The sequence below is a fragment of the Ruditapes philippinarum genome, unplaced genomic scaffold, assembly GCF_026571515.1.
Source record: "Ruditapes philippinarum isolate M1 unplaced genomic scaffold, ASM2657151v2 ctg3180_1_1_1_1, whole genome shotgun sequence".
Lineage (NCBI taxonomy): Eukaryota > Metazoa > Mollusca > Bivalvia > Venerida > Veneridae > Ruditapes > Ruditapes philippinarum.
Genome location: NW_026865826.1, coordinates 1 through 26,214, shown reverse-complemented (window position 1 = coordinate 26,214; position 26,214 = coordinate 1). Strand labels below are relative to the sequence as shown.

Here is a 26,214-nt window from a genome sequence, read left to right as displayed (position 1 = left end):
TGATTTTGGGGTCACAAGTTCAAAGGTCAAGATCACCAGAGTCTTTAATGTCAGAATGGTATTTGCTAATTATTTTGAAAATTATTTATCACAAAGTTTTCATATTTCACATATTGATTGGTCCTAACTAGTAAATGTCCCCTATTGACTTTTGGGTCACAAGTTCAAAGGTCAAGATCACCATAGTCTTTAATGTCAGAATGGTTTTTGCTAATTATCTTGAAAACAATTTATCACAAAATCTTTATATTTCTAATATTGATTGGTCCTAACTAGTAAATGTCCCCTATTGATATTGGTAAAACTGTGTCAAAGGTCAAGGTCACAGGTCCCTTAAATGTCAGAATGGTTTCCGCTCATTATCATGAAAATCAATTTATCACAAAGTCATATATTTCAGATATTGATTGGTCCTAAATAGTAGATGTCGCCTATTGATATCACTATTTCAAAGGTCAAGGTCACTGGGGCCTTAAATGGTAGTATGGTTTTCGCTCATTTTCTTGAAAGCTTTTATCACAAAGTTTTTATATTTCACATACTGATTGATCATAACTAGTAGATAACCCCTATTGATTTTGGGGTTACTAGTATAAAAGGTCAAGGTCACATGGGCCAAAAATGTCAGAATGGTTTCTGCTTATTATCTTGAAAAAAATTTATCACTTAGTCTTTATTAGATATTGATTGGTCCTTAATAGAAGATGTCTCCTATTGATATTGGGATCACTATGTCAAAGGTCAAGATCACAGGGGCCTTAAATGTCAGACAGGTTTCCGCTCATCATGAAAACTATTTATCACAAAGTCTTCATATTTCACATATTAATTGGTACTAAATAGTAGATGTCCCCTACTGATATTGGGATTACTATGCCAAAGGTCAAGGTCACCGGGGCCTTAAATGGTAGTATGGTTTCCGCTCATTATCTTGAAAGCTATTTGTTACAAAGTTTTCATATTTCACATACTGATTGTTTATAATTATTTGATGACCCCTTTAGATTATGGGGTTACTAGTTCAAAGGTCAAAGTCACATAGGTCTAAACTGTCAGAATGGTTTATGCTTATTACATGTATCTTGAAATTATTTATCACTAAATCTTCATATTTCACATACTGATTGGTACTAAATAGTAGATGTCCCTTATTGATATTGGGATTACTATGTCAAAGGTCAAGGTCACCGGGGCCTTAAATGGTAGTATGGTTTCCGCTCATTATCTTGAAAGCTATTTGTTACAAAGTTTTCATATTTCACATACTGATTGTTTATAATTATTTGATGACCCCTTTAGATTATGGGGTTACTAGTTCAAAGGTCAAAGTCACATAGGTCAAAACTGTCAGAATGGTTTCTGCTTATTACATGTATCTTGAAATTATTTATCACTAAATCTTCATATTTCACATACTGATTGGTCATAACTACTAGATGACCCCTATTGATTTTGGGCTAACTAGGTTAAAGTTCAAGGCCAGAGGTGCCTTAAATGTCAGAATGGTTACCGCTCATTATCTTGAAAACTATAATCACAAAGTCTTCATATTTCCCATATTGCTTGGTCCTAACTAGAAGATGTCTCCTATTGATATTGGAACTACTATGTCAAAGGTCAAGATCATAGGGGCCTTAAATGTAAGACAGGTTTCCGCTCAGTATCATGAAAACTATTAATCACAAAGTCTTCATAAATCACATATTAATTGGTCCAAGATAGTAGATGTCCCCTATTGATATTGGGATCACTATGTCAAAGGTCAACGTCACCGGGGCCTTAAATGGTAGTATAGTTTCCGCTCATTATCTTGAAAGCTAGTTTTTATCAAAGTTTTCATATTTCACATACTGATTGTTTATCATTATTAATTTGCTAATTACATGCATCTTGAAAAAATTTATCACTAAATCTTCATATTTCACATACTGGTTGGTTATAACTACAAGATGGCCCCTATTGATTTTGGGCTAACTAGGTTAAAGTTCAAGGCCAGAGGTGCCTTAAATGTCAGTCAAGGTCACATAGGCCAAAAATGTCAGAATGGATTTTGCTAATTACATGTATTTTCTTTGTTTGTTTGTTTTGGGTTTTACGTCACATCGACACAGTATAAGTAATATCGCGACGTTCCAGCTTTACTAGTGGAGGAAGACCTCAGGTGCCCTTTCGTGCATTATTTCAGCCACGAACGGGTACCTGAGTAGAACCACCGACGTACCGTAAGCTAGCTGGATAGCTTCCTCACATGAAAGAATCCAAAGTCCCTGTCGGGATTCGAACCCACAGAGGTGAGGGGCAAGTGGTTTGAAGTCAACGACCTGAACCACTCGGCCACGGACGCCCCTAATTACATGTATCTTGAAATAATTTATCACTAAATCTTCATATTTCACATACTGGTTGGTCATAACTACAAGATGACCCCTATTGATTTTGGGCTAACAAGGTTAAAGTTCAAGGCCAGAGGTGCCTTTAATGTCAGAATGGTTTCCGCTCATTATCTCGAAAACTATAAATCACAAATTCTTCATATTTCCCATATTGATTGGTCCTAACTAGAAGATGTCTCCTATTGATATTGGACCTACTATGTCAAAGGTCAAGGTCACAGGGGCCTTAACTGCCAGACAGGTTTCCGCTCATTATCATGAAAACTATTTTTCACAAAGTCTTCATATTTCACATATTGAATACCCATATGTAGTAGATGACTCCTTGATTTTGGGATTATTAGTTCAATGGTCAAGGTCACAGGGGCCTTAAATGTAAATATGGTTTCCGCTTAAACAAATTTTTTGGAAAATGTAAACGCAGAACGATGGTAAACATTCAAACAAACCCTTATTTTAACATTTATTGAGAGTTGGCTTCAAGGAAAGGATTTGGCGGTTAAAATTCAATTCGAGGTTCATATGTGCTGAAGGGGTGGCGTGCTTTGGATAAAACATTATCTACATAGTAACGAATCACTTACGTAAAACATTTGATATTTGATTTTTTTGTTGTGTATCATTCTTTAATTTAAACTAATATTTAAAAAAAAAAAGTTAAAAAAAAAAAAAAAAAAAAAAACAACATTTAGATCGATTTTCCTTAATTTCACTTGAAATATATCTATATTTTTCTTTAAGAAATTCGGTATATAAAGGTAATGATAACAGCTATTGTGGGAAGTCCATGTTGATTTATAACGTGCTACGTATGAGAGCTTGGATATTGTCACTTATGCCAACGTAGGGTTAAAACATATATTTCTTAGGAAGTTAAAACGCCTATTACATCAAAGGTACATGTATTCAGTTGAGGCATGAAAGGATTACATATAAACTAAGATTATGTCTGCTGATAAGAATGTCCATATACAAGGATATTATATGAAATATAAATAAAACTACATTCTGGTATTTTACTGACACTGCATTTGCCACTACATTGTACAAACTTGCTAAGTCAAGTTTTTTATAAAACTCTAAACGCATGTCATTAACCTCTTATGTCTTGGCGGTTTTATACGCCTTTTATCAATACGTTTGAGTGGTCTTAATTGTGTTATGGCACTGTCCATTTCAACGGACTTTAGAATCCGTTGAACATCTCTTAAACGAGAGTGCGCGCCGTTTTTATGCATTTCACTGCATGACAATCAATAAGAAAATATTTGTACATAAGAATGAAAATATATGACATACTCTTGGAGAATCTTGACGTGATGAACTTAATATATAAATGGATTTATACAAATTTTTGGAAAAAATAGCTTATAAGATTTGGTCACTTTTATTTGTCAATTGTTGAAAAAAATACAGCTTGGCCTGTCCATGTTATTTAACCTCCGTTAAAGTTGCGCCAAGCGCCACAATTTTTATGTATTCGGTATACGAGAGGTATGATCGAAAAATTCTCGGCCCGATATCACTACACTGGCATTTACACACGATACGTCGATACCGATATCTTATTAAAGATTACTGACCGACTTACACGCGGTTTTACACAGAATAAGTAACATAAAACACACATTGATCAGAAGAGGGGTGTGTCATTTAGAACAAATGGAGACAGTTGAAATCATAGCCGTCATTAAGTACTTCTGCAAGAAAGGGAAATCCATGAAAATTTCATGGATACTCTTTGGAAGGAGTCCCCTTCCTATAGCACTGTGAAAAAAAAAGGGCTGCTGAATTTAAGAGGGGCAGGGAGAGCATTGGAGATGATGAGCGACCTGTGTGGCCAAAAGAGGCCCTCAACGATGAAACTGCCGAAGCTGTTCACGATCTGGTCATGTGCGACAGAAGTCGAGACCTGCGAAGCATTGCTAGGGAAGTGGGTATAAGCTTTGGTTCAGTTCAGGCAATTCTGACTGATTTCTATGGCATGTCAGAGGTTTCCGTTAGATGGGTCCCCAGACAGTTGGCCAACGACCAGAAACGGATCAGGCTTGACATTTCAAGATATCTTTTGTCTCGCTACGAGGATGAACCTGATTTTATTTACCGGATCATAACTCAGGATGAAACATGGGTCCAGAATCAAAAAAAAAAAGAGCATGCAGTGGAAGCATCAATTAAGGATCACCCCCTCCGAAGAAATTCAAGAGGGTGCCATCAGCATCAGCAGGAAAGATGCTGGCTTCAATATTTAGGATAGTCAGGGGATAATCGTGATTGACTATCTTGAGCAAGGTCGTACCATAAACGGTACATACTACGCAGACGAATTGAGACGTCTGCGTCAAGAAATCCCGCGTAAAAGGAGGGGTGAACTGACTCAAGGCGTTCTACTCCTGCACGACAATGCGCCAGCTCACACATCCCAAGTTGCGATGGCTGCTGCAACTGGTTGCAACTTTGAAATTCTTCCCCATCTCCCATATTGTCATGACTTGGCTCCCCTCTGATTCCTACCTTTTTCCGAAACTGAAAAGCAAGCTTCGTGGTAGACGTTATGGAAGCAATGAAGGTGTCATGGAGGCGGTCAATGCGTTCTTTGAGGACCAAAATAGAGAGTTCTATTTTGAAGGGTTTAACAAGTTGGAGCACAGGTGGGCAAAGTGCATTGATGTAGAGGCCAATTATATTGAAAAGTAAGACCATTAGTTGGGCTCTCTGACTACCGGAAGTACATCGGGTCGAGAACTTTTTGATCAATCCTCGTATTTTTGGCACTTTCAATGCTACATTTGAAAGTAAACCTATTGTTGTAGTGACCTTAAATCATCAAACACAATATTTATTTAAACATGACTTCCACCTAAATCCAACGTACCTGTATTATTGGATGAGGCTGGCTATCTAATGTTTATATGATAGTGATCTGTAGCTTTGAAGATCCCCTATTGATCTCTTCAGCACATATGGAGCTTTTTGGTTTGAAATTTATAAGGGACGGTCAAAGCCAATACAAAAGTGTTGAAATACACCGGCTGTCATTTAATTACTAAACTATCTGAACAATATTAAAGCATTTTTCTTGAGATTTTTATTTGGGTTCAATGACAGTATAACATAATAATAATAATATTCGACTGACATGAATGTACTTTTAACGCTATTATTTTTTTGTTTTGTGTGTATGACTATTTAATTAAACATATATTTTAATACATGACAAAATTAAAGTCATCATTAACATTTATTATAACATAAAATCTTGCATGGACTATAATTTCATATTCAAGAACATGGTTTTGTCTAGATTGCTATGTTGAAAATGGCACATACTACTGTCAAACAGTAAAATTATTTACGTGTATATATGGAAATAAGAAAATTCACGGGACAAGCTAAGAACTGCTTGAGCTCGAGCCGAATTCAACTTACTATTATTGGTGTAACGTATTTCTTCTTCAGAACGGGAGTAACCATGTTTGACACTATAGTAGGACCATACCTTCTCCGTGCCGTATGTGAAAAGAGATTTCTGAATAACATTACAATGTGTGACAGCCTCGAGCAACTTCCGGTAATTGAAAACGAGGTCAGAAAAGAAGCGGGAATTTATTTCATAATCTATCGTTTATTTTTGAATGTTCCTGTCATTTGCTCCGGTTTATTTTTTGGAGCATGGAGTGATAAGAGAGGTCGAAAAATACCAATGTTAGTCCCGTGTGTTGGAATTATATTGTCAGCAATAATTTATATATGTAGTTTGTACACGGGTTCTGTAGCTGTATGGATTGCCCTTCTTGGAACTTTACCACAATCAATTTTCGGAAACACCGCTGTTGCTGCAATGTCTGTCAATTCGTATGTGGCAACAGTTTCGGATCGAAACCATAGGACAAAGTACATTTCTTTATTTGACGGGATAAGTGCTGTAGGACAAGCTTTCGGTGCCGTACTAGCGGGACTTCTTAAGTGGGAGTTGGTGATTTCTTTCAGTGTTGTTGCGGGTATACAGTGTTTGACAGCTCTATCAATAGCGGTGTTTGTACAAGAAATTGATTCTTCAATGAAGAATGAGTATATAGAACATATTGAACCAGAGACTGGCAACAGTAACTGCTCTAAGATTTTGAATTGTATAAAAACGTATACAGATTTGTTGAAAGAAAGTGGCACAAATTCGTTTCGGTCAATTGTCATGGCTTACTTGATCCTGACATTTATTTACGGCTGTGACACTAATGGCGTAGATGATGTATTTCTTATGTATGTAACAGCTCGACCGTTCAGCTGGACAAAGTCATGGTACTCGTATTACCTAGCTATCAGATATATTGCTTCCGGTTTCAGTCTTTTAGTGCTTTTACCATTCATTTTACATGTTTTTAAAATGTCCGACTCGACTGTCATAATTCTAGGATTACTCTGCAACGTATCTCGGTATTTTGGAGTTGGACTTAGTAACACGTCCTCGACAATTTATGCACTGTTGACCGTATGGACCACAGCATTGTTAGCCCGACCGTGCATATGGTCAATCTTAAGCAAAACTGTCAACGAACATGAGCTTGGTAAAATGTTTATTAATTTCGCCATTATTGACACGCTGTCAAAATGCATTGGCTCTGCTGTTTATGTCTATTTGTACAGTTCGACTGTTAATATATGCCCGGGTTTAGTTTTCTACGTAATGGGTGGCATAAATGTTCTTATTTTAGCTGCACGTATCTCGAGTGTTTTAAGAAAGATGAAAAACTTTCAATAACGAAGATTGTCACACAGTCTGGAGAATGCAGACGACCTGAAACGGATGTACCAGAACAAAATCAATGCAGCAACGAGCTGTCATCGACCGCGTTAAAAGAAAGTGAACTAATGCCAAAACACGTACAAAATGGACTATGCAGTGGTAATTCAAGTAAACAAGAGGGCCATGATGGCCCTGAGGTCGCTCACCTGTATATAGCCCCCCCCCCGGGCAAATTTTTACCCAAGGGCTTTTATTTGTTTATTTGAACAGACTTGGTAGAAGACACCCATAAGAAAATGTTTCATGCTAAACATCTAAGTTCAAGCTCATTGGGTTCTTTAAAAGAAGATTTTTTAAGTTTTTACTATACACATATAGTTAAAAACAATGACACCCCTAGGGCAGGGCCAGTTTTGACCCCCAGACTTTTATTTGAACAAACTTTGTAGATATTTACTTAAAGATGTTTCATGCTTAATATCTAAACTCTAGCTCTTATGGTTCTTTAAAAGAAGATTTTTTAAGTTTTTACTATATGCATATAGGGAAAATCAATGACCCCCGGGGCGGGGCCAATTTTGACCCCAGGGCTTTAATTTGAACAAACTTGGTAGACACTCACTAGAAAATGTTTCATGCTTAATATCTTAGCTCTAGCTCTTTGGGTTCTTTAAAAGAAGATTTTTTAAGTTTTTACTATATGCATAAAGGGAAAATCAATGACCCCCTGGGTCGGGGCCAATTTTGACCCCAGGGCTTTTATTTGAACAAACTTGGTAGACATTCACTAGAAGATGTTTCATGCCAAATATCTAAGCTCTAGCTCTTACGGTTCTTTAAAAGAAGAGTTTTTAAGTTTTTACTACATGCATATAGGGAAAATCAATGACCCCCAGGGGCAGGGCCAATTTTGACCCCAGGGCTTTTATTTGAACAAACTTGGTAGACACCTATTAGAACATGTTTCATGCTTAATATCTTAGCTCTAGCTCTTATGGTTCTTTAAAAGAAGATTTTTTAAGTTTTTACTATATGCATAAAGGGAAAATCAATGACCCCCGGGGCGGGGCCAATTTTGACCCCAGGGCTTTAATTTGAACAAACTTGGTAGACATTCATTAGAAGATGTTTCATGCCAAATATCTTAGCTCTAGCTCTTTGGGTTCTTTAAAAGAAGATTTTTTAAGTTTTTACTATATGCATATAGGGAAAATCAATGACCCCCAGGGGCGGGGCCAATTTTGACCCCAGGGCTTTTATTTGAACAAACTTGGTAGACACCTATTAGAACATGTTTCATGCTTAATATCTTAGCTCTAGCTCTTATGGTTCTTTAAAAGAAGATTTTTTAAGTTTTTACTATATGCATATAGGGAAAATCAATGACCCCCGGGGCGGGGCCAATTTTGACCCCAGGGCTTTAATTTGAACAAACTTGGTAGACATTCATTAGAAGATGTTTCATGCCAAATATCTTAGCTCTAGCTCTTTGGGTTCTTTAAAAGAAGATTTTTTAAGTTTTTACTATATGCATATAGGGAAAATCTATGACCCCCTGGGGCGGGGCCAATTTTGACCCCAGGGCTTTTATTTGAACAAACTTGGTAGACACTCATTAGAAGATGTTTCATGCCAAATATCTAAGCTCTAGCTCTTAGGGTTGTTTAAAAGAAGATATTTAAAGATTTTTCTTTCGGTTGCCATGGCAACCAGAGTTCTGCATGGAATTAAATTCTTTGAACAATTTTTAAAGGTGACCACCAAAGGAACATTCCTGTGAAGTTTGGATGAAATTGGCACAGCGGTTTATGAGGAGATGTCATTTAAAGCAAAAGTTTACGGACGGACGACGGACGGACGATGGACGGACGGACGGACGGACGCCGGACGAAAAGCGATCACAAAAGCTCACCCTGTCACTTTGTGACAGGTGAGCTAAAAAGTACCCAAATATAGTTCTACAGAGAAAGTCCATTTAAATGAAACATCAAGCTTTAGCAAACATAAATATTCCTCGAATTAGCCAAAATCTTGAAATATTACAAATGAAATATAATAATGTTCTGGGTATGTCATTATTTATTTCAATTCATGAATTAAATTATTTACATCTGTTTTGAAAAGTTTACACTTTTTCAATTTCTTTAACTGTTGTTTTTTTCGGGTCACATCGGCTATTTCCGTACTTTGCAAGATTTTATCTGTAATCAAACTTGTCCAAGAGATGTGTCCAAATACAAAGAGGCCACATTTGTTCAATCCCTAACATTTCTAAAATTATTCACATATATTATCAACACACAAATGTACTATATTGCTTTTAAAAACCAGTTCATGTTAACAAAATGAGCGTTTTTAAATGACAGAAATGTTCAATATTTTTTATGCTTTATCACTCCCAGTACGTTACAGGTGTAAAATAAGACAACAAACACAATGAGAAAGGAATAACAAGTATTTAATAGCACTTAGGATCCGATAATGTAACATACTTAAAAGCTAAAAAGTGATATGATATCTTCATGCAAACACAATAAATTGTATCTTATAAATGAAAAATATTATCAAATATTTATGAAAAAAAATTTCGTCTGGTAATATTTTATAATATAATGTCCCAATAAATATCATGTCACTGCATGGACACTGAATTAAAAGAGTAGATTAATCTTCTTTCAGATGATTTCTTAACGCTGAAAAACTGTTCTTGCAAACTGAAAACGAGACTGTACATAGATACGTTCCCTAAAAACAAGTTATACACTGGTGTTTACGAGCATATAAAGTTATACTGATTTCTATACATGCAATCAATATTAGAACGCCTGACTTGAGTTCTAGTATTCAAATTTTGATTACAGTGCAACCACAGCCGAGCGGCCCTCTATAGACCAGTAATCTCCGTAAACAAACAATCATACAATCAATCATAATATACTTCACAATATACTTTCACTCTCAAGAACACCAGAATATTTTTTTTCTCCCGAAAAGTTTTTGTTCTGAAGAGGTTATCAATTGGGAAATTGAAATAATTGATTTCACTACCCTTTATTGTGTTGATGACTGATTACTGCTTAATTAAGTTGGTACTAGGGGAACGGGCGATGTTGCATCTTTCATATATACATAATAATATCTCATGTACAGACTCAATAAAACAAAATCTGCAGTATTCACATTTTTACTTTGTTTTTTCAATGCTCTAGCTCTGGGATCTCCTCTATTTTCACACTGTTATACTGTATGAAAAAAAAACCTTTCAATTTTTTCTTTAGTCAAAAATATACAAGTTTAATAAAATTCTATACTCCTGATTTTATTTACAATACAAGACATGAAATATATGTATATATGATTAATTGAATATATATATCTGGTATAGATCACAAGTTCACTGTTATATCATGATAGTTAAGATTGTATATATATTCCTTCGTAATAAAACATGTATGTTGAATATAAAAACTACCTTATTCAACCTTTTTTTACCCAACAAAAAGCCGTTACTTGTCAAGAATATAGTTTTACAAATACAAAAATTAGCCAATAAAATATATTTTTATAAGAGAGACTATATTATCAAGATTACTGGAAATGAACAAAATAGGCATAAAATACATTTAGAAAGTTGATTACAAATTACCACACATTTTTTTCTGTGTTAGCTTATTTAAATTTGAATTAATGGTTATTGCATGACAATCATAATACCTGGTTAGAGGTTATATGTTGCATATTTTATCTATACCTCAGAAACTGCAAAAACAGCAAAATTACTGGATGTATGTTTGAAATACAAACAACATTTGTATTAATTTACAACTGATAGATTTTTGCATCATATAAATATTACAGTGTAATAATAATACCACGAAAACTTCTGGCTGACATAGTAAAGTAATTGCCATAATCTATAACTTAAATAGGAAAATATTTCCTAATTTTATAGAACTATCACAAAATGGCAGTATAGGGGACCTTGCTTATAATGACTAAAGATAACATACAAGTTAAATACCGGTGCCAATGACATCACATTGATTTAAGTAAAATCAATGAGTTTGGAATAGAATCATCATGTAAATTTACATTGTATATACACTATCACATAAACCACAGCGCAGGAGTGTAATAAAGCCATTTAATAAAAACGATATTAGATTAGTGTAATAACACTTTGACATGACGTCACTTGCATTATTTATAAAGATAACGTCAATGCAGCTAATGTTAGCATTACTCTATAGGCGAATCAATGAAAAAATTATTTTTTCAACAGTTTACCCTTCTTATTCTATATTTGTGATAAATAGAATATTATATTTGTGTAGATTCAATACCAAATTTATTGCACTAGTTTGAATAAAACAATATGATGCTCGCCAGAGGCTCGCATAATATGATTTTATTCAGCTTGTTCAATAATTTAGTATTGAACCTACACTCATTCAATATCCTCTAAGTATATCCAGTAACACAGGAATAAGAAATTAACACAAGAATCGTGCAAAAGTAAAAAACTGTGCAAACCAGGACCTATGTCTGAAACATGTAACATAGTAAGTAAATACTTTATAGAAAACCAAATTAAAGGTAATGAATAAGCGCATACAGCTGACATGACAGTCTACTTTTACCAGCAAGGAAAAATGTATAAATTCCTACGTCACTGGATATACACTGTGATAAAAGAAATGAAATTAATGACACTTAATAACAGTATAATGATAGCAGTATTACATGAACAACATAAACAATAACAAAATCAATAAAATAATGCAAACAGGTTTTTCTCAACAACCCAGAAAAATGACCATTGGTTTACAATATTCAAAAGATTTTTTCCTAAATATTTTTCATTCTTTATGAATCTTGAAAACATATCTTTTCAAACAATTACTACACAGGCTGTGACATGATTGAATTATGGAATTTAAATATATTTGGAAAATAATGCAAACATATACAAAACATTATAATCAACAGATATACAGTATGCGTATATAATGATAACTTTTATGATAGAAATAGCTACATATACTCATGCACCAGCCAATTTGAGTCAAAGTCCCCGCTATTCTCTAGGGGGTTGGGGAGCCAGGCTTACAGCTGACTAGTTTCATCATTTGACAAAAGCTAAATATAATAATGTTTGATCTAAAAAAATAATACAATACCATAATTCAGTACAGTCAAGGCATCTTAAAGTACAATCAGTTAAAAAAAGAAATTTTGGTAAGGAATTCTACTAATAAATATAAACACATTAACAAAAATATACTAACAAAAGAATAATAATATTTGATGCAAGTTGTAACTCAATGCATGCATAGAGAATAAATTAAACAAAATAATTTATACTTAAACATGAAAAAAAAAATCCGGTTTGAGAACACAAAATCCAAAGATACATGTACATACAACACTCTTTAAGTTTTAAATAACTTGTTGTTAATGAGTATTTATTTAATGAGATAATGGTAACATCATACAAAAAATTTCAAATACAATTTCTTATACATACATATTTATCAGCAATACACCCTGTTGCAAGAAAAATGTGCATGAATAAGGGGAAGCTTCATGCATCCACACATATTACCTAAAAATGCAGCAAAAGTCAAGATATTTTACAGATTATTTTTCAACATTGTGATGCCATGATTTGGTGATGCTATGAAAGTGAATGCATGGCTAATTATGGACAATTTTAACTAAAGAGAAAAAACTTGAATCCCTCAACCAATAAGAAGCAATTTGGATCTAATTTTAAACAAATTTACCAATAAGAAACAATTTGGATTTAATTTTAAACATTTTCAACCAATCAGAAACAACTTTAGTCTAGTCATAAACAAGTTGAATCTAATTATAGCTCATGTTATTATATATATCACAGTTTTCTAAGCACTTTGAAGCATGTCTTTTTTTATAAAATTTAGGAATCGACACCAGGAACAAGATCTGCTCTGTCACCAGACATGTCTGTCATCTCTCTATTCCTCTGAAATAAATGAAATAAATTATGTCAGTAATAAACTATGTTAAATGTTCTTGAACAAAATACATATGCAACAAGAAAGCAAATATTTAACAAACTTTCTAAGTCTTACAAATATCAAATAACATAAAGAAGAGGATGTCTTATGTTCAACAGGTATGTAAACACTGAGCAACCTTAAGCTCCCCATGTTCACAAAGATTTTAAGGATCAGGATCAAATTTAAAAACTCTAATATTCTTCATTGTTTATCCTCATAGATTAAATATCTAATATAAATTTGATAAAACTGGACTTGCAAAAGCAAGTTTATTAAATTTAAGAATAAATTTATTGTTATTTTTGCAAAATACGGGCATTTACAGTTGATCCAAATATTGATCCTGATCCTAAAATTGATCCTTATTTTGATACGAATATTTTTGTATTTGTTTTGTTATTTGTTGATTTATCCCAAAATAGTTTGGTTTCTTTGCAAATCAGCAATTTTTCACATTTTGAATATTTACCATTTAATTCTAGAAAAACACTATTAATTTTAGTAGCATAAAACAATGAAAATAAAATCAGGATCACTTGATATTACATACCATGTAGGTGCCAAATTTTAGAAACTTCAAGAAAAAAGTTGCAACAAATCTTATTATAAAGTATCATTTATGTCAATAAATTGTATAACAAGAGCTGTCAGTAGGACAATACCCTGGTGTATACTCAGTGCTCTGATAGTTAAATAATAGCCAGGATAATGTAGGAATTGACAAGTGAAAGATTCCATTGGCCTTTGATAGTGACCTCCTATTATGATCTCATATAAGTGTTTTAAATTACAAGCAAATATCTAAGTTGTTCATGAAAAATTATCTTGTATACAAGAATTTGCACACAAAAATTTTATCAAGGTCTGTAGTATTCCCTATAGTACAAAATAATTCTTTTTATGTTTTCCCATAAAACTGACAATTGGTTTCATCCAGATTTAAAGAAGGAGAAGTTCATTTTCATATTCAAAATTATTTAGCAAGGTAACAGTTAAACAAGAGGGCTATGATGGCCCTGAGGTCGCTCACCTGTATATAGCCCCCCCCCCCCCCGGCCCAATTTTTACCCAAGGGCTTTTATTTGTTTATTTGAACAGACTTGGTAGACACCCATAAGAAGATGTTTCATGCAAAACATCTAAGTTCTAGCTCATTGGGTTTTTTAAAAGAAGATTTTTTAAGTTTTTACTATACACATAGAGTAAAAAACAATGACACCCCTCGGGCAGGGCCAGTTTTGACCCCTGGGCTTTTATTTGAACAAACTTTGTAGATATTTACTTAAAGATGTTTCATGCTTAATATCTAAACTCTAGCTATTTGGGTTTTTTCAAAGAAGATTTTTAAGTTTTTGCTATACACATATAAGGAAAATCAATGACCCCCGGGGCGGGGCAAGTTTTGACCCCAGGGCTTTTATTTGAACATACTTGGTAGACACCCATTAGAACATGTCTCATGCTAAATATCTTAGCTCTAGCTCTTTGGGTTCTTTAAAAGAAGATTTTTTAAGTTTTTACTATATGCATATAGGGAAAATCAATGACCCCCTGGGGCGGGGCCAATTTTGACCCCAGGGCTTTTATTTGAACAAACTTGGTAGACATTTACTAGAAGATGTTTTATGCCAAATATCTAAGCTCTAGCTCTTACGGTTCTTTAAAAGAAGATTTTTTAAGTTTAAACTATATGCATATAGGGAAAATCAATTACCCCCCAGGGCGGGGCCAATTTTGACCCCAGGGCTTTTATTTGAACAAACTTGGTAGACATTTACTAGAAGATGTTTTATGCCAAATATCTAAGCTCTAGCTCTTACGGTTCTTTAAAAGAAGATTTTTTAAGTTTTTACTATATGCATATAGGGAAAATCAATTACCCCCCAGGGCGGGGCCAATTTTGACCCCAGGGCTTTTATTTGAACAAACTTGGTAGACATTCACTAGAAGATGTTTCATGCCAAATATCTAAGCTCTAGCTCTTTGGGTTCTTTAAAAGAAGATTTTTTAAGTTTTTACTTTATGCATATAGGGAAAATCAATGACCCCCTGGGCGGGGCCAATTTTGACCCCAGGGCTTTTATTTGAACAAACTTGGTAGACATTCACTAGAAGATGTTTTCATGCCAAATATCTAAGCTCTAGCTCTTACAGTTCTTTAAAGGAAGATTTTTTAAGTGTTTACTATATGCATATAGGGAAAATCAATGACCCCCGGGCGGGGCCAATTTTGACCCCAGGGCTTTTATTTGAACAAACTTGGTAGACACTCACTAGAAGATGTTTCCATGCCAAAAATCTTAGCTCTAGCTCTTACAGTTCTTTAAAAGAAGATCTTTTAAGTTTTTACTATATGCATATAGGGAAAATCAATGACCCCCCGGGGGCGGGGCCAATTTTGACCCCAGGGCTTTTATTTGAACAAACTTGGTAGACACTCATTAGAAGATGTTTCATGCCAAATATCTAAGCTCTAGCTCTTAGGGTTGTTTAAAAGAAGATATTTAAAGATTTTTCTTTCGGTTGCCATGGCAACCAGAGTTCTGCATGGAATTAAATTCTTTGAACAATTTTTAAAGGTGACCACCAAAGGAACATTCCTGTGAAGTTTGGATGAAATTGGCTCAGTGGTTTATGAGGAGATGTCATTTAAAGCAAAAGTTTACGGACGGACGACGGACGGACGGACGGACGGACGCCGGACGAAAAGCGATCACAAAAGCTCACCCTGTCACTTTGTGACAGGTGAGCTAAAAACACATAACAATAAATGATAAATCATCTAAATCATTGTAAGCAAAACAAAAGTATTAAATATGAGCATGTATAAGAATTCTTCTGACATTTTTTTTTCTATGTTAAAGGCTAAATTAAATAATGTTAATTTGGTGTACACAGAAAGATATGAAATATATTAGAATAAATGTACACTCCAAACAACCAGGGGTAGTTTACTATCACTATGATATAGATTAAATATCAATTAGACAATGTTTCTAATATTAGACAATATGGTGGGAGAAGGATTTTAAATTAGAGCTGCAAAGTCAGAAAATGTGCTAAAAAATCTCAGTGCTTGATAGTCACATAATAGCCTGGAAAATATTTCAAGATTCAGTTATTGGCCTTGTACACTGATCTACAGTTATGATCTGCATTTAAGATGTCAGAAAATACCCTACATGATAAATGACTTATACAACTGCATGTAAACCATAACAAAGTGTTTTGCCTACATCAATACTGACAAAGTACCAATGCTAAGGTGAGTAAAATAGCCAAACTTTTATTTAAATGCTTGTTCAACAAATAAATCTATAAATCTTTTAAATGATATAAAAGTTAGATCACTTTCTCAATATAATATAATTTTTTTTCTTTTCTCCATAAAACACAAGTCAAAGTTGAAAAATTACAAAATATGACCTTAGAAAAAATGTTATTAGAAGACTGTCACTGCAAAGTATGAGTTACAAATGTGTTTCTAAACCTACTTAGTTTACATGTCTACCTTAGAAAAGTTACATACTGTCCATTTCATTCATCAATGGTCCATAATTTCTCTGATAATTAAAACAAGATCTTTATTATAATTCAGTACTTTAATATTATATAACGGCATAAATACAATATCTTTCTTGGTCATAATGTTTATGTTCTTTTATATCTAATACCGACATTAAATTAGGCCCTCTTGGTATAGCAGGAAAGTGAATGGTCTTTTCTTTTATTATTTTTAACTTTATAAACTGTATGAAAATGCATAATGTTTTGACAAAAAGGCAGTTGTCAGTCTTGGAATGAAAACAATGATAATGACTTCTGTATGCTACCGGTACAGAGTGAGGCTCTCCTGTACTCCCATCCCCCCTCCCTTCCCCCACACCTCTTAAGGATCTATACTATTGGTTTCTAATATTAGAATTTTTATATTAAAATCCCATACATAATACAGTTCCAAATTCAAAACAGAACTAGTCTAGGACACAATTTAGCAGGGTATGGGTTTTCTTGCGTTTTTTGGGGCTTTTTTTGTTGGATTTCAAGTCAAACCAACACTGTTAAGGTCATACGGTAACTTCTCAGCTTCCCTGATGGAAGAAGACCTCAGGTGATCCTTTGTGCATTATTTCAGGTACCCCAAGTAGAACCACCAACCTTTTGTAAGCTAGACAGATAGCTTCCTTACACAAAAGAATCTAAAGTCTCTGATGGGATTCAAACCAACTGTAGTGAGGGACAATTGATTTAAAGTTTGTGACCTTGACCACTTTGCCAAGGAAGCCTAAGGTAAGGGGTAATATTATAGACTTTTACATAAGTCAAGAACAAACAGACATGCATCTTCAATGCATAAGTGGAAGTTTTCTAAGGCATTATATAATAACAACTAATTCCCCATGCAAGACTGATTACAGGAATGATGAAAAACACATTAACACATTCTTGAAAAACAATAAATGAAAATATTACAAGACATTGAAACAATGAAGACTATAAGGTCCATGCAATAATCTGAGAATAAAAAGTGTAGCAATTTTACTATAAAAGAGAACTTAAGTGTGTATAGCAATGCTCTCTAGCCTAACTTAAAGGTGTATTAATTACAGTGTAAGATAATTTAAATGCTTTATTGTATTGCAATTTATTGTTTGTAGTAACTTAAATTGTTTGTAGTAACTTAAATGCATGTTAAAGTTTACTGTTTAACACATTAATACTTACATCACCAAATATCTTCTTCCAAGCAATGATGGAAATAGCCACTAAAATAAGCAGTGAACCAAGGCCAATTGCTACATATGTACCGATATGCATGGCCATAAGTGGCGTGGCCAACTGAGATTTGAACTCATCAGCCAAGGAATCTGTAATTCTAGAGCTCTGAAATAGAAGAAAATAGATACTGTCATTTTTCCAGCTCAAACAAAAAGTGTTCCTAACGTGAAAATTAATTTCCCCATTGCTTATCTGTTGATTTAAAAAAAAGTTATAGTGAAACTAAATAAGTGTGAACATTTGACCTTAGAGGTCAAGGTCATTTAGGGGTTAAGGTCATAATTCAATGTCTAAATGAAGCTTCTCTCTTTTTTTTGTACACAATGATGTCAACAGAAAAACTGGTAGAAAAGTCAAATACTACATCTTTTTTTGTTTGTTTATTTTTTCCTAAAAAAACTCCCTTTCATATGAAGATAATATGAAAAGTCTGATACAATGTTGATAACATACATATCTATCTAAAAACTAAGAACTAAATAACATACTTCATTCAGCCAGAGCACTGGAAGCACTGTTCTTTTCAAAAGATCTGTCTGCCTGAAAGACATTAAAGAAAAAAAAAATGGTAAAAAATTTTCTTTTACACATTAGAGAAACAAAGATATCAGTGTCACTTTAATTATAGTACAAACATGCAAATAATGAACAATATTCTTTTGTGTTCAAATGAACAATAAGAAACATAGCATTGCCATGAAAGTAGGTTTTCAATTAGGAAACAATTTTTACTAAAATTGACCTTGATCCTAGTGAGCCCAAAAGTAAGCACTTATCATAAGCTTACTATATACAAAAAGTACCAGGGTTGACTACAATTTCTTTTTCAGATTCGAGTTATCGTCAGGAAACCACCTGTCTGAAGCCCATCCCAACATGGACCATTTGCCATTCAAATAACCAGGTTTTACAAAATTGAAAACCTAGTTAATTAATCAATAGAAAATTATCAATTAATTATCATAGAAAAATAACTGGCACAAATAAACAAGAATTTTAAAGTGTAGATAACTTACTTTATATGATCAACTTCCTCCAACAGTATGTTAATTTGTAATTTCTTAGCAGCATAAAAAGCCAAGCCCTGTGTTTTACTGAAACAGGAAAAAAAACATATTTTGTACATATTTTTTTCTAGCCTTGTTTTAGACAGAGACATTAAAACATGTATATTAGTCTCTGTTTAGGTTACAAATATCTTTATGGTTCCTTGCATGTCTATGAATGTTTTGTAAACATGTATCTATAGGTTTAAACTATTATTCAGTACTCCATATATGACTCAACATCATCATGTACAACACTCAGATCACTGCTGATTGATAGAATTACCTCCTCTTGTCTACACAGGATGGAGGCATGATGGTGAACAAGTGTGCAAAGTTTCAAAGTCATATGTCAATGGACTTTGAAAATATTTGAGGTTGTATACAAACTTTAACATAAGTGGTTATGCTGACGCGACCATCAACGCTCAGGTGACTAAGATAGCTCTACCTATTCTTATCGAATAATGAAGCTTAAAAGCATATTTGAGAAGAAAAATCCCCTTTAAAAAAAAAGCTGTTACAAAATACTAGATAATGAACCTGGAATACCAAATTTTCGCAGTGGACCATTCTAAGTTCAAAAGAAACAAGTCCATTACACTGATTTGGTGTAGAAATGTTAAAGATACAAGAAAATAAGAATGATTTCTTACTGGTTCAACATCAATAAATGTACCATGTTCCTCCAGATTAGGGTGCATTCCATTCACACCATGTATAATAGCAGGATCAGCATTCAGGAAATGGGGCTGTGAGAAAATGAGTGGAGCACCTGAAATAATTACAAAATCACAACAATAAGTGATACTCATATACAGAAGCCAGGACTATGAAGGATAGCCCCACTTTTATTTGAAAAGAGCCAGAAAAGAGCTGTTCATTAGACAGCACTATGCACAACTCCCTTACCTATAATCAGTGCTCGACAGAAAGAAAAGGGGCATAACTCTGTAAAAAATTAACTCATAGTTATCTGTCCTGTGTCTATCATGTAAGATAATCAAATGGAGCAAATGAGTGAAGTTTCAGATGCATGCAAAATCTTAACTAAAATGTGATGCAGACGCCAGGGTCAGTACAATAGCTTTCCCTATTCATTGAATATTCAGGCTAAAAAAATCACACAATTTCAATATTTAAAATAAACAAGAGGGCCATGATGGCCCTTTATCGCTCACCTGAATATGACTGGGTTTTTTAAGGTTTTTCTATTTATAGCTCCTGTGACCTAGTTTTTCATCAGAGATGACCCATGTTCGAACTCATCCGAGCATTTAACTAGACAAGCACCCTGACAAAGTTTGATAATGATTGGGTCATAAATGTGACCACTAGAGTGTTTACAAGGTTTTTCTATTTTTAGCTCCTGTGACCTAGTTTTCCATCCGAGATAAATCATGTTCAAACTTATCCAAGCATTGACTAGAAAAGCATTCTGACAAAGTTTGGGATGATGATTGGGTCAAAAATGTGACCACTAGACTGTTCGCAAGGTTTTTTCTATTTTTAGCTCCTGTGACCTAGTTTTCCAACCCGAGCATTGACCCATGTTCGAACTCATCCAAACAATTGACTAAACAAGCATCCTGACAAGGTTTCTTAATAATTGGGTAAAAAATGTGACCACTAGAGTGTTCACAAGGTTTTTCTATTTATAAGCTCCTGTGACCTAGTTTTCATCGGAAGATAAAACCATGTGCAAAACTCATCAAAGCAATTATCTTAACAAGCATCGACAAAGTTTTGCATCATGATTAGGTAAAAAATGTTTTTTCATCAGAGATGACCATAAATCAAACTCATCTGAGCAATTGACTAACAAGCATCCACACTAAGTTTTTGATGATTGGGTAAAAAATGTGACCACTAGAGTGTTCACAAGGTTCTATTTATAGCTCCTGTGACCTAGTTTTTCATCAAGATGACCCGGTATTCGAACTCATTCTGCCGCAATTATCTAAACAAGCATCCTGACAAAGTTGATGATGTTTGGGTCAAAAATGCTGACCACTAGAGTGTTCACAAGGTTTTTTTTTCTATTTTTTAGCTCCTGTGACCTAGTTTTTCATCAGAGATGACCCATGTTCGAACTCATCCAAGCAATTGACTAGACAAGCATTCTTGACCAAGTTTGATGATGATTGGTTCAAAAATGTGACCACTAGTGTTCACAAGGTTTTTCTATTTATAGCTCCTGTGACCTAGATTTTCATCGGAGATTACCCATGTTCGAACTCATCAAGCAATAATCTAAACAAGCATTTTGACTATAAAGGTTGATGAGATTGGGTCAAAAATGTGACCACTAGAGTGTTCACAAGTTTTTCTATTTTTTAGCTCCTTTGACCTAGTTTTCCATCCGAAATGACCCAGTTTCGAACTCATCCGAGCAATTGACTAAACAAGCATCCTGACAAAGTTTGATGATGATTGAGTAATAAGTGTGACCACTAGTGTGTTCACAAGCAATTGTGGACGGACGACGGACATTCACCGATCCTAATAGCTCACCCTGAGCAAGCTCAGGTGAGCTAAAAATTATAGGAGCTATATGAACTCTACAATTATCTGCAGACATGGGGTAATCGTAATCGGTAATTTAATTTAATTTAATCGATTACAATATTTTGAGTAATCACAGTAATCAGTAATCATAATTTTTTTCCTGTAATTTAATCATAATTTAATCAATTACATGACCAATTAATCAGTAATCACAATGATTACATGTATGATTACAATACATGTTAAGCTAAAAAAATTTCTGAACAAACATACATAATTATAAAGGTTAAAAAAGTACCAGTGTCAATGCCTACTAATTGTCTTAGGTAGTGTAGGTGAATTAAATGCAGTCACCCAGGTCAGATTTGATGACACCTGTGTTTTAATAAGGTGATGAAATGATCACTGACAGATTGACCAAATACATAAATGATTGTCACAATTATACCACTTAAATTTAACTGACAAAAGTGAGATATGAGACTGAATTAATTACTGTAAAACTAAGCTGGATTATTTTTTTGGACATTTGTTGTACTGAAATGTTCAATGAAACGATAGTGTTGAACCATTGCAATAATTTTCTTAACTTATGTACATGTATTCATAAATGTAATCTGATTACTCCTGTCAGTAATCAGTAATTTAATCAATTACAATGTCAAAATAGAGTAATCAGTAATTTAATTTAATCAAGCATTTTGACAAATAATCATAATTTAATCGATTACAATTATCAAGTAATCGCCCCATGTCTGATTATCTGACACAAATATCTTATAGAAATAATTAATCTTATACAAGAGTCAATTTTATCTACCAAAATGACAGTTTTCCACATTCAAAAGTCCTGATGGAAAGCAGTTATCACTGGGAGTGCAGTATCCTTGGTTAGCTGGATTGTCAGTAGGAGATTGAAATACATCAGGTGGGGTAGTAAATCTGTATACATCTATACCCTTCTGCTTGTTGTCACGCAGGTATGTGAAATATATAGACCTGAAACATATGTCATTTATGTCTGATTTTATTTCTTTAAGGCAATAGTTTTAACATCTTAAAGCAAATAAAAAACAAATCCATTGAAAATATCTGCCAAGAAAAATGAATAAGAACTTTTAATTTTGGGTACAACTTAGATATCTATTTATCTCCATGACAACAATTAAAAAAAGATTCTTCACTGAGACGAACATGAATTAAAAACATTATCACTTATTCAGTAAATATTTATATAAAATATAACTATTGCACATCCTTTACATTAACTATGCTTGATAGAGCTAAAAGTTTCACAACAAATACAAATTTTAAATGCAATACATATACATGTATTTGCATTTTTCTATTTTCTCTGAAATTAATAAATTGCTCTTTCTTTTTTTCACAATATGTGACCATTTTTGTTTAGTTTTGAAATCACTGCCCTCTTTCCACAATGAACAAACTAATTCCTGAAAAAAAACTATGTAAGTTTGAAGCCATAATCAGGGTCTTTCAAATAGAATGGTCTGGAGACAGACCGATTTTACGAAAAATGCTGTCTCGGTTGAATCACGTGATTGGGTTATCTACCGACATTGATATGGCATTAAAAAATCAAATTATAAGAAAATGTTTTGTTAAATCAATTAAAAAATTACAAAAAACTAATTCTGATTACATTATAATATCAGTTTTTACTTTAAAAGTTACAATTTTATAGATTTGCAATGAAATTAGAAATTTTTCGTTCCCGGTGTCAAGGTAAAAATTTACTGCTCATATTTGAAAATAGGTCCGAGTTTCATGAGCTTTTTTAACATACATGCTTTGTTCAATGACAAAATAGAAATTGATTTTACAGAGAAAAGATGTTATTTAATCGTATCATGTAAAAATATTATAATATTTCACGATGTTATTTGCAAATATTTGATGTTTAATTTGATGCATTTTCCAAATGGCACCGATTATCGGCAAATATTCTGAACAAACAATTTATGTTTTTTAACAAAGATGGCTTTAAAAAACATCATTTCTTGATATATTTATCCTTTTTTCAAAAGCTTAAACATTTTTAAATAACATCATGTCGTTAAAATTTTCATTTTTGCTCTTGTATTTAATATTCGCCCTTTCCTTGAACACTTACATAGTTTGCCTATAGCAAACTATAGCGATTTATACCGAGACATGTTTAATTTTAGAGAGAAGGGTTTACATAGCGTGTTTCCAGACCATTCTGTTTGAAAGACCCTGCCATAATGTAACATAACAGTTTACCTGCATAAATCAGATGAGAACACATATAATACATCCGACTTTTCCATAAACGGGTGGAAAATTGTACCATCTGAAATAATTCATTATTCTACAGTAATTATCAGACATATTTAAAGGGAATAATATCACAACATTACCGTTCATGATGCAATAATAACTATTTTAATTTATTAATCTTTGAAAGACATTAAAAGTGACTGTGTTGTTCCAATTAAAAAGTTAATAACTACAGTTTCATGCACAAAATCATAATGATGCACCTATTTACTATAATAGGTAGTAAACATTTAATCTATACTCAAATGGAATGTGGAACTTTTGTCTGCATGATTCCTGAAATAACCAAATACTGGTCCTTTTGTGGTTGTAAAACTTGAACCTATGATCCCTGGGCACACAGGTAAACAATATACCTATGATCCCTGAGCACACAGATTAACATTGAAGACAAGACAGCTCTCCTTATAATATATTATTGATATTACCTGAACTACTTTATTAATTTTAAAAAGTATACCTACCTGTGCCATTCAACATGTTACAAGTGTGAGATGTCCAGAATGTAAGGTTCCTGTAATATACATAAGGTGCAATTTAAATGTACATTTATATCAAAATAACACATAGATCATGAATTAGCACTGAAACTATGTTTTTTCTTTCTTTTATAAACATGTATAAAAGTACAATCTTTATTGTTAGAATAAATATTCGTAGCATATCATATCCTTTTATGTGTATTGTGCAAATATCCAAACAGAATCTCCATAAAACAAAATGGCCAAAGGTGAAACTGAGTCACAGCAAAATATACCAGTATCATTGTAACCCCCTACAGGACTTTAAAAATAATACAACAATCTACAAATGTAGTTTGTAGCAGGCTAGCCTGTGGCTAGTGGAATTTGGGTAGGGCCTGGAAATAATGACAAGACCTAACACACTGTGAAATATATTAAAGCAGCCTATTTCCTTAGTATCTGAAAATAACTGAATTTCAAATGTAGCAGTTAATTTATTCTTGTACAAAGAGTTTTCAATTATACTGGTGGATAAAAGTTGAGGATGTGCCAATCTTTCTATGCAATTAAGGCATAACTAATCATCAATTGGTAAAGATTAAGTAATGTTGACATTTAAACTGCTAGAGTTTTGTCATCAACATATACCAAAGGAATACATAAAATCATTTATCAAACAAGTTTAGAATTGTCTTAGTGTTTTTTTTCTTTATATAACTACTACCCTAAAACGGTACCATTCCCAATAGAAAATAGACATTAAAATTCCCAATTTCCAATGTTAAATTCCCAAAATGGCTGTTCAAAATGCCTACAAGGCAAAGTGATTTTTCTAAAATCATTTAAATCCAACATATTCATATAAATCACCACTCAATAGTTCTATCTAGACAGTAGAAGCTGTTAGCTATCTTTATTCATGATGTCTAATCTCATTTGTAGCTGAAAAAATGCATTAAAAAAAATTCCCAATTTTAGTCAAAATAACGCATTTTTTCCCAATCAGTCTGGTACAGCACCATTCCCAAAGTAGAGAAAAAAAAACGCTGTCTTACTATGTATTTTTATTTTGTTTTATTTCATTATGTATTTTTCAGTCATTTAACTGACAAATTGTTATAAATTTAGTTATCACCCTTTAATACAACTTTATGAAAACTGTTTATACAAGGTGTGAGTCATATCAAAGAAATACATAAAACAATTAATCAGACAAGTTTAAAATTTCCTTATCATGTATTTTCCGCTCATTTAAACTGACAAATCATTCTAAATTTAGTTATTATCTTTCAAATGCAACAAATGAAAACAGTTAATGCAAGTGGTGATTCATAAAAAATGATACAGAGATAAAGAATATATACAAAATAACATAATATAATAGGTACTTAATGCAATAACTAATAAAAGTAAGTAGATGACTTAATAGATGAGAAATAAATACATGTAAATGAATTAATATTAAAGGAACTCCACTGAAGTCTCAAAGTCTAAAAACATAAAATTTGATTTTCTTACATTGATCGATTGGGGCACTTAAAACATAACAATTTGCAAAAGATTATTAAGAAATATACCCGGAAATATATTGAAAATTGTATTTTTGGGTTATTCTTAGTTTGATTACAGTGAAAAGCAAGGCAGGTCATTTTTCACAAATAGAATATTATTCTGGAAAAACAGAGTGACCAAATGATCTGAAATTTTTGCACACAGGTTATTGGTTAGTCCTACATCACAGGGAGCATAAATCTCAAAATAAATTTATTCCAGTCCAGTCATGTTAAAAAAACCTCAGTGGAAGTCCCTTTAAATAAATTTTCTCAATTAGAAAAAAACAACAACTGTGTATGTTATAATAATATTTACATTCAATCTGATTCACCTTATAGCTAGGGCATTAGACAAAGAAGA

At 33.1% G+C, this 26,214-nt stretch overlaps 2 protein-coding genes across 2 annotated transcripts; one reads left to right on the top strand and one right to left on the bottom strand.

The window, feature by feature from the left end:
* Nucleotides 1-5,865: 5,865 nt before the first annotated feature.
* LOC132730447 (proton-coupled folate transporter-like) lies at nucleotides 5,866-12,257 on the top strand. The gene is made up of 3 exons (XM_060716373.1): nucleotides 5,866-6,692; nucleotides 7,106-7,305; nucleotides 12,166-12,257. The coding sequence occupies exons 1-3, from the start codon at nucleotides 5,866-5,868 to the stop codon at nucleotides 12,255-12,257; spliced, it is 1,119 nt and encodes a 372-aa protein (XP_060572356.1).
* On the bottom strand, nucleotides 9,575-24,350 carry LOC132730440 (lysosome membrane protein 2-like; the record flags this gene model as incomplete). The annotated part of the gene is given in 8 exon segments (XM_060716364.1): nucleotides 9,575-13,144; nucleotides 17,907-18,065; nucleotides 18,449-18,500; nucleotides 18,977-19,054; nucleotides 19,559-19,781; nucleotides 22,335-22,513; nucleotides 23,780-23,849; nucleotides 24,301-24,350. Coding segments are annotated over 8 exon segments (877 nt in total), but the record flags the coding sequence as incomplete, so codon positions are not given.
* Nucleotides 24,351-26,214: the final 1,864 nt, after the last annotated feature.

Coding starts and splice junctions, on each gene's coding strand:
- LOC132730447 (XM_060716373.1), top strand. CDS start 5,866: ATGTTTGACACTATAGTAGGACCATACCTTCTCCGTGCCGTATGTGAA. Junction 6,693..7,105: donor TTCAGCTGGACAAAGTCATG/GTACTCGTATTA, acceptor TTCTTATTTTAG/CTGCACGTATCTCGAGTGTT. Junction 7,306..12,165: donor ACTATGCAGTGGTAATTCAA/GTAAACAAGAGG, acceptor CTTTTATGATAG/AAATAGCTACATATACTCAT.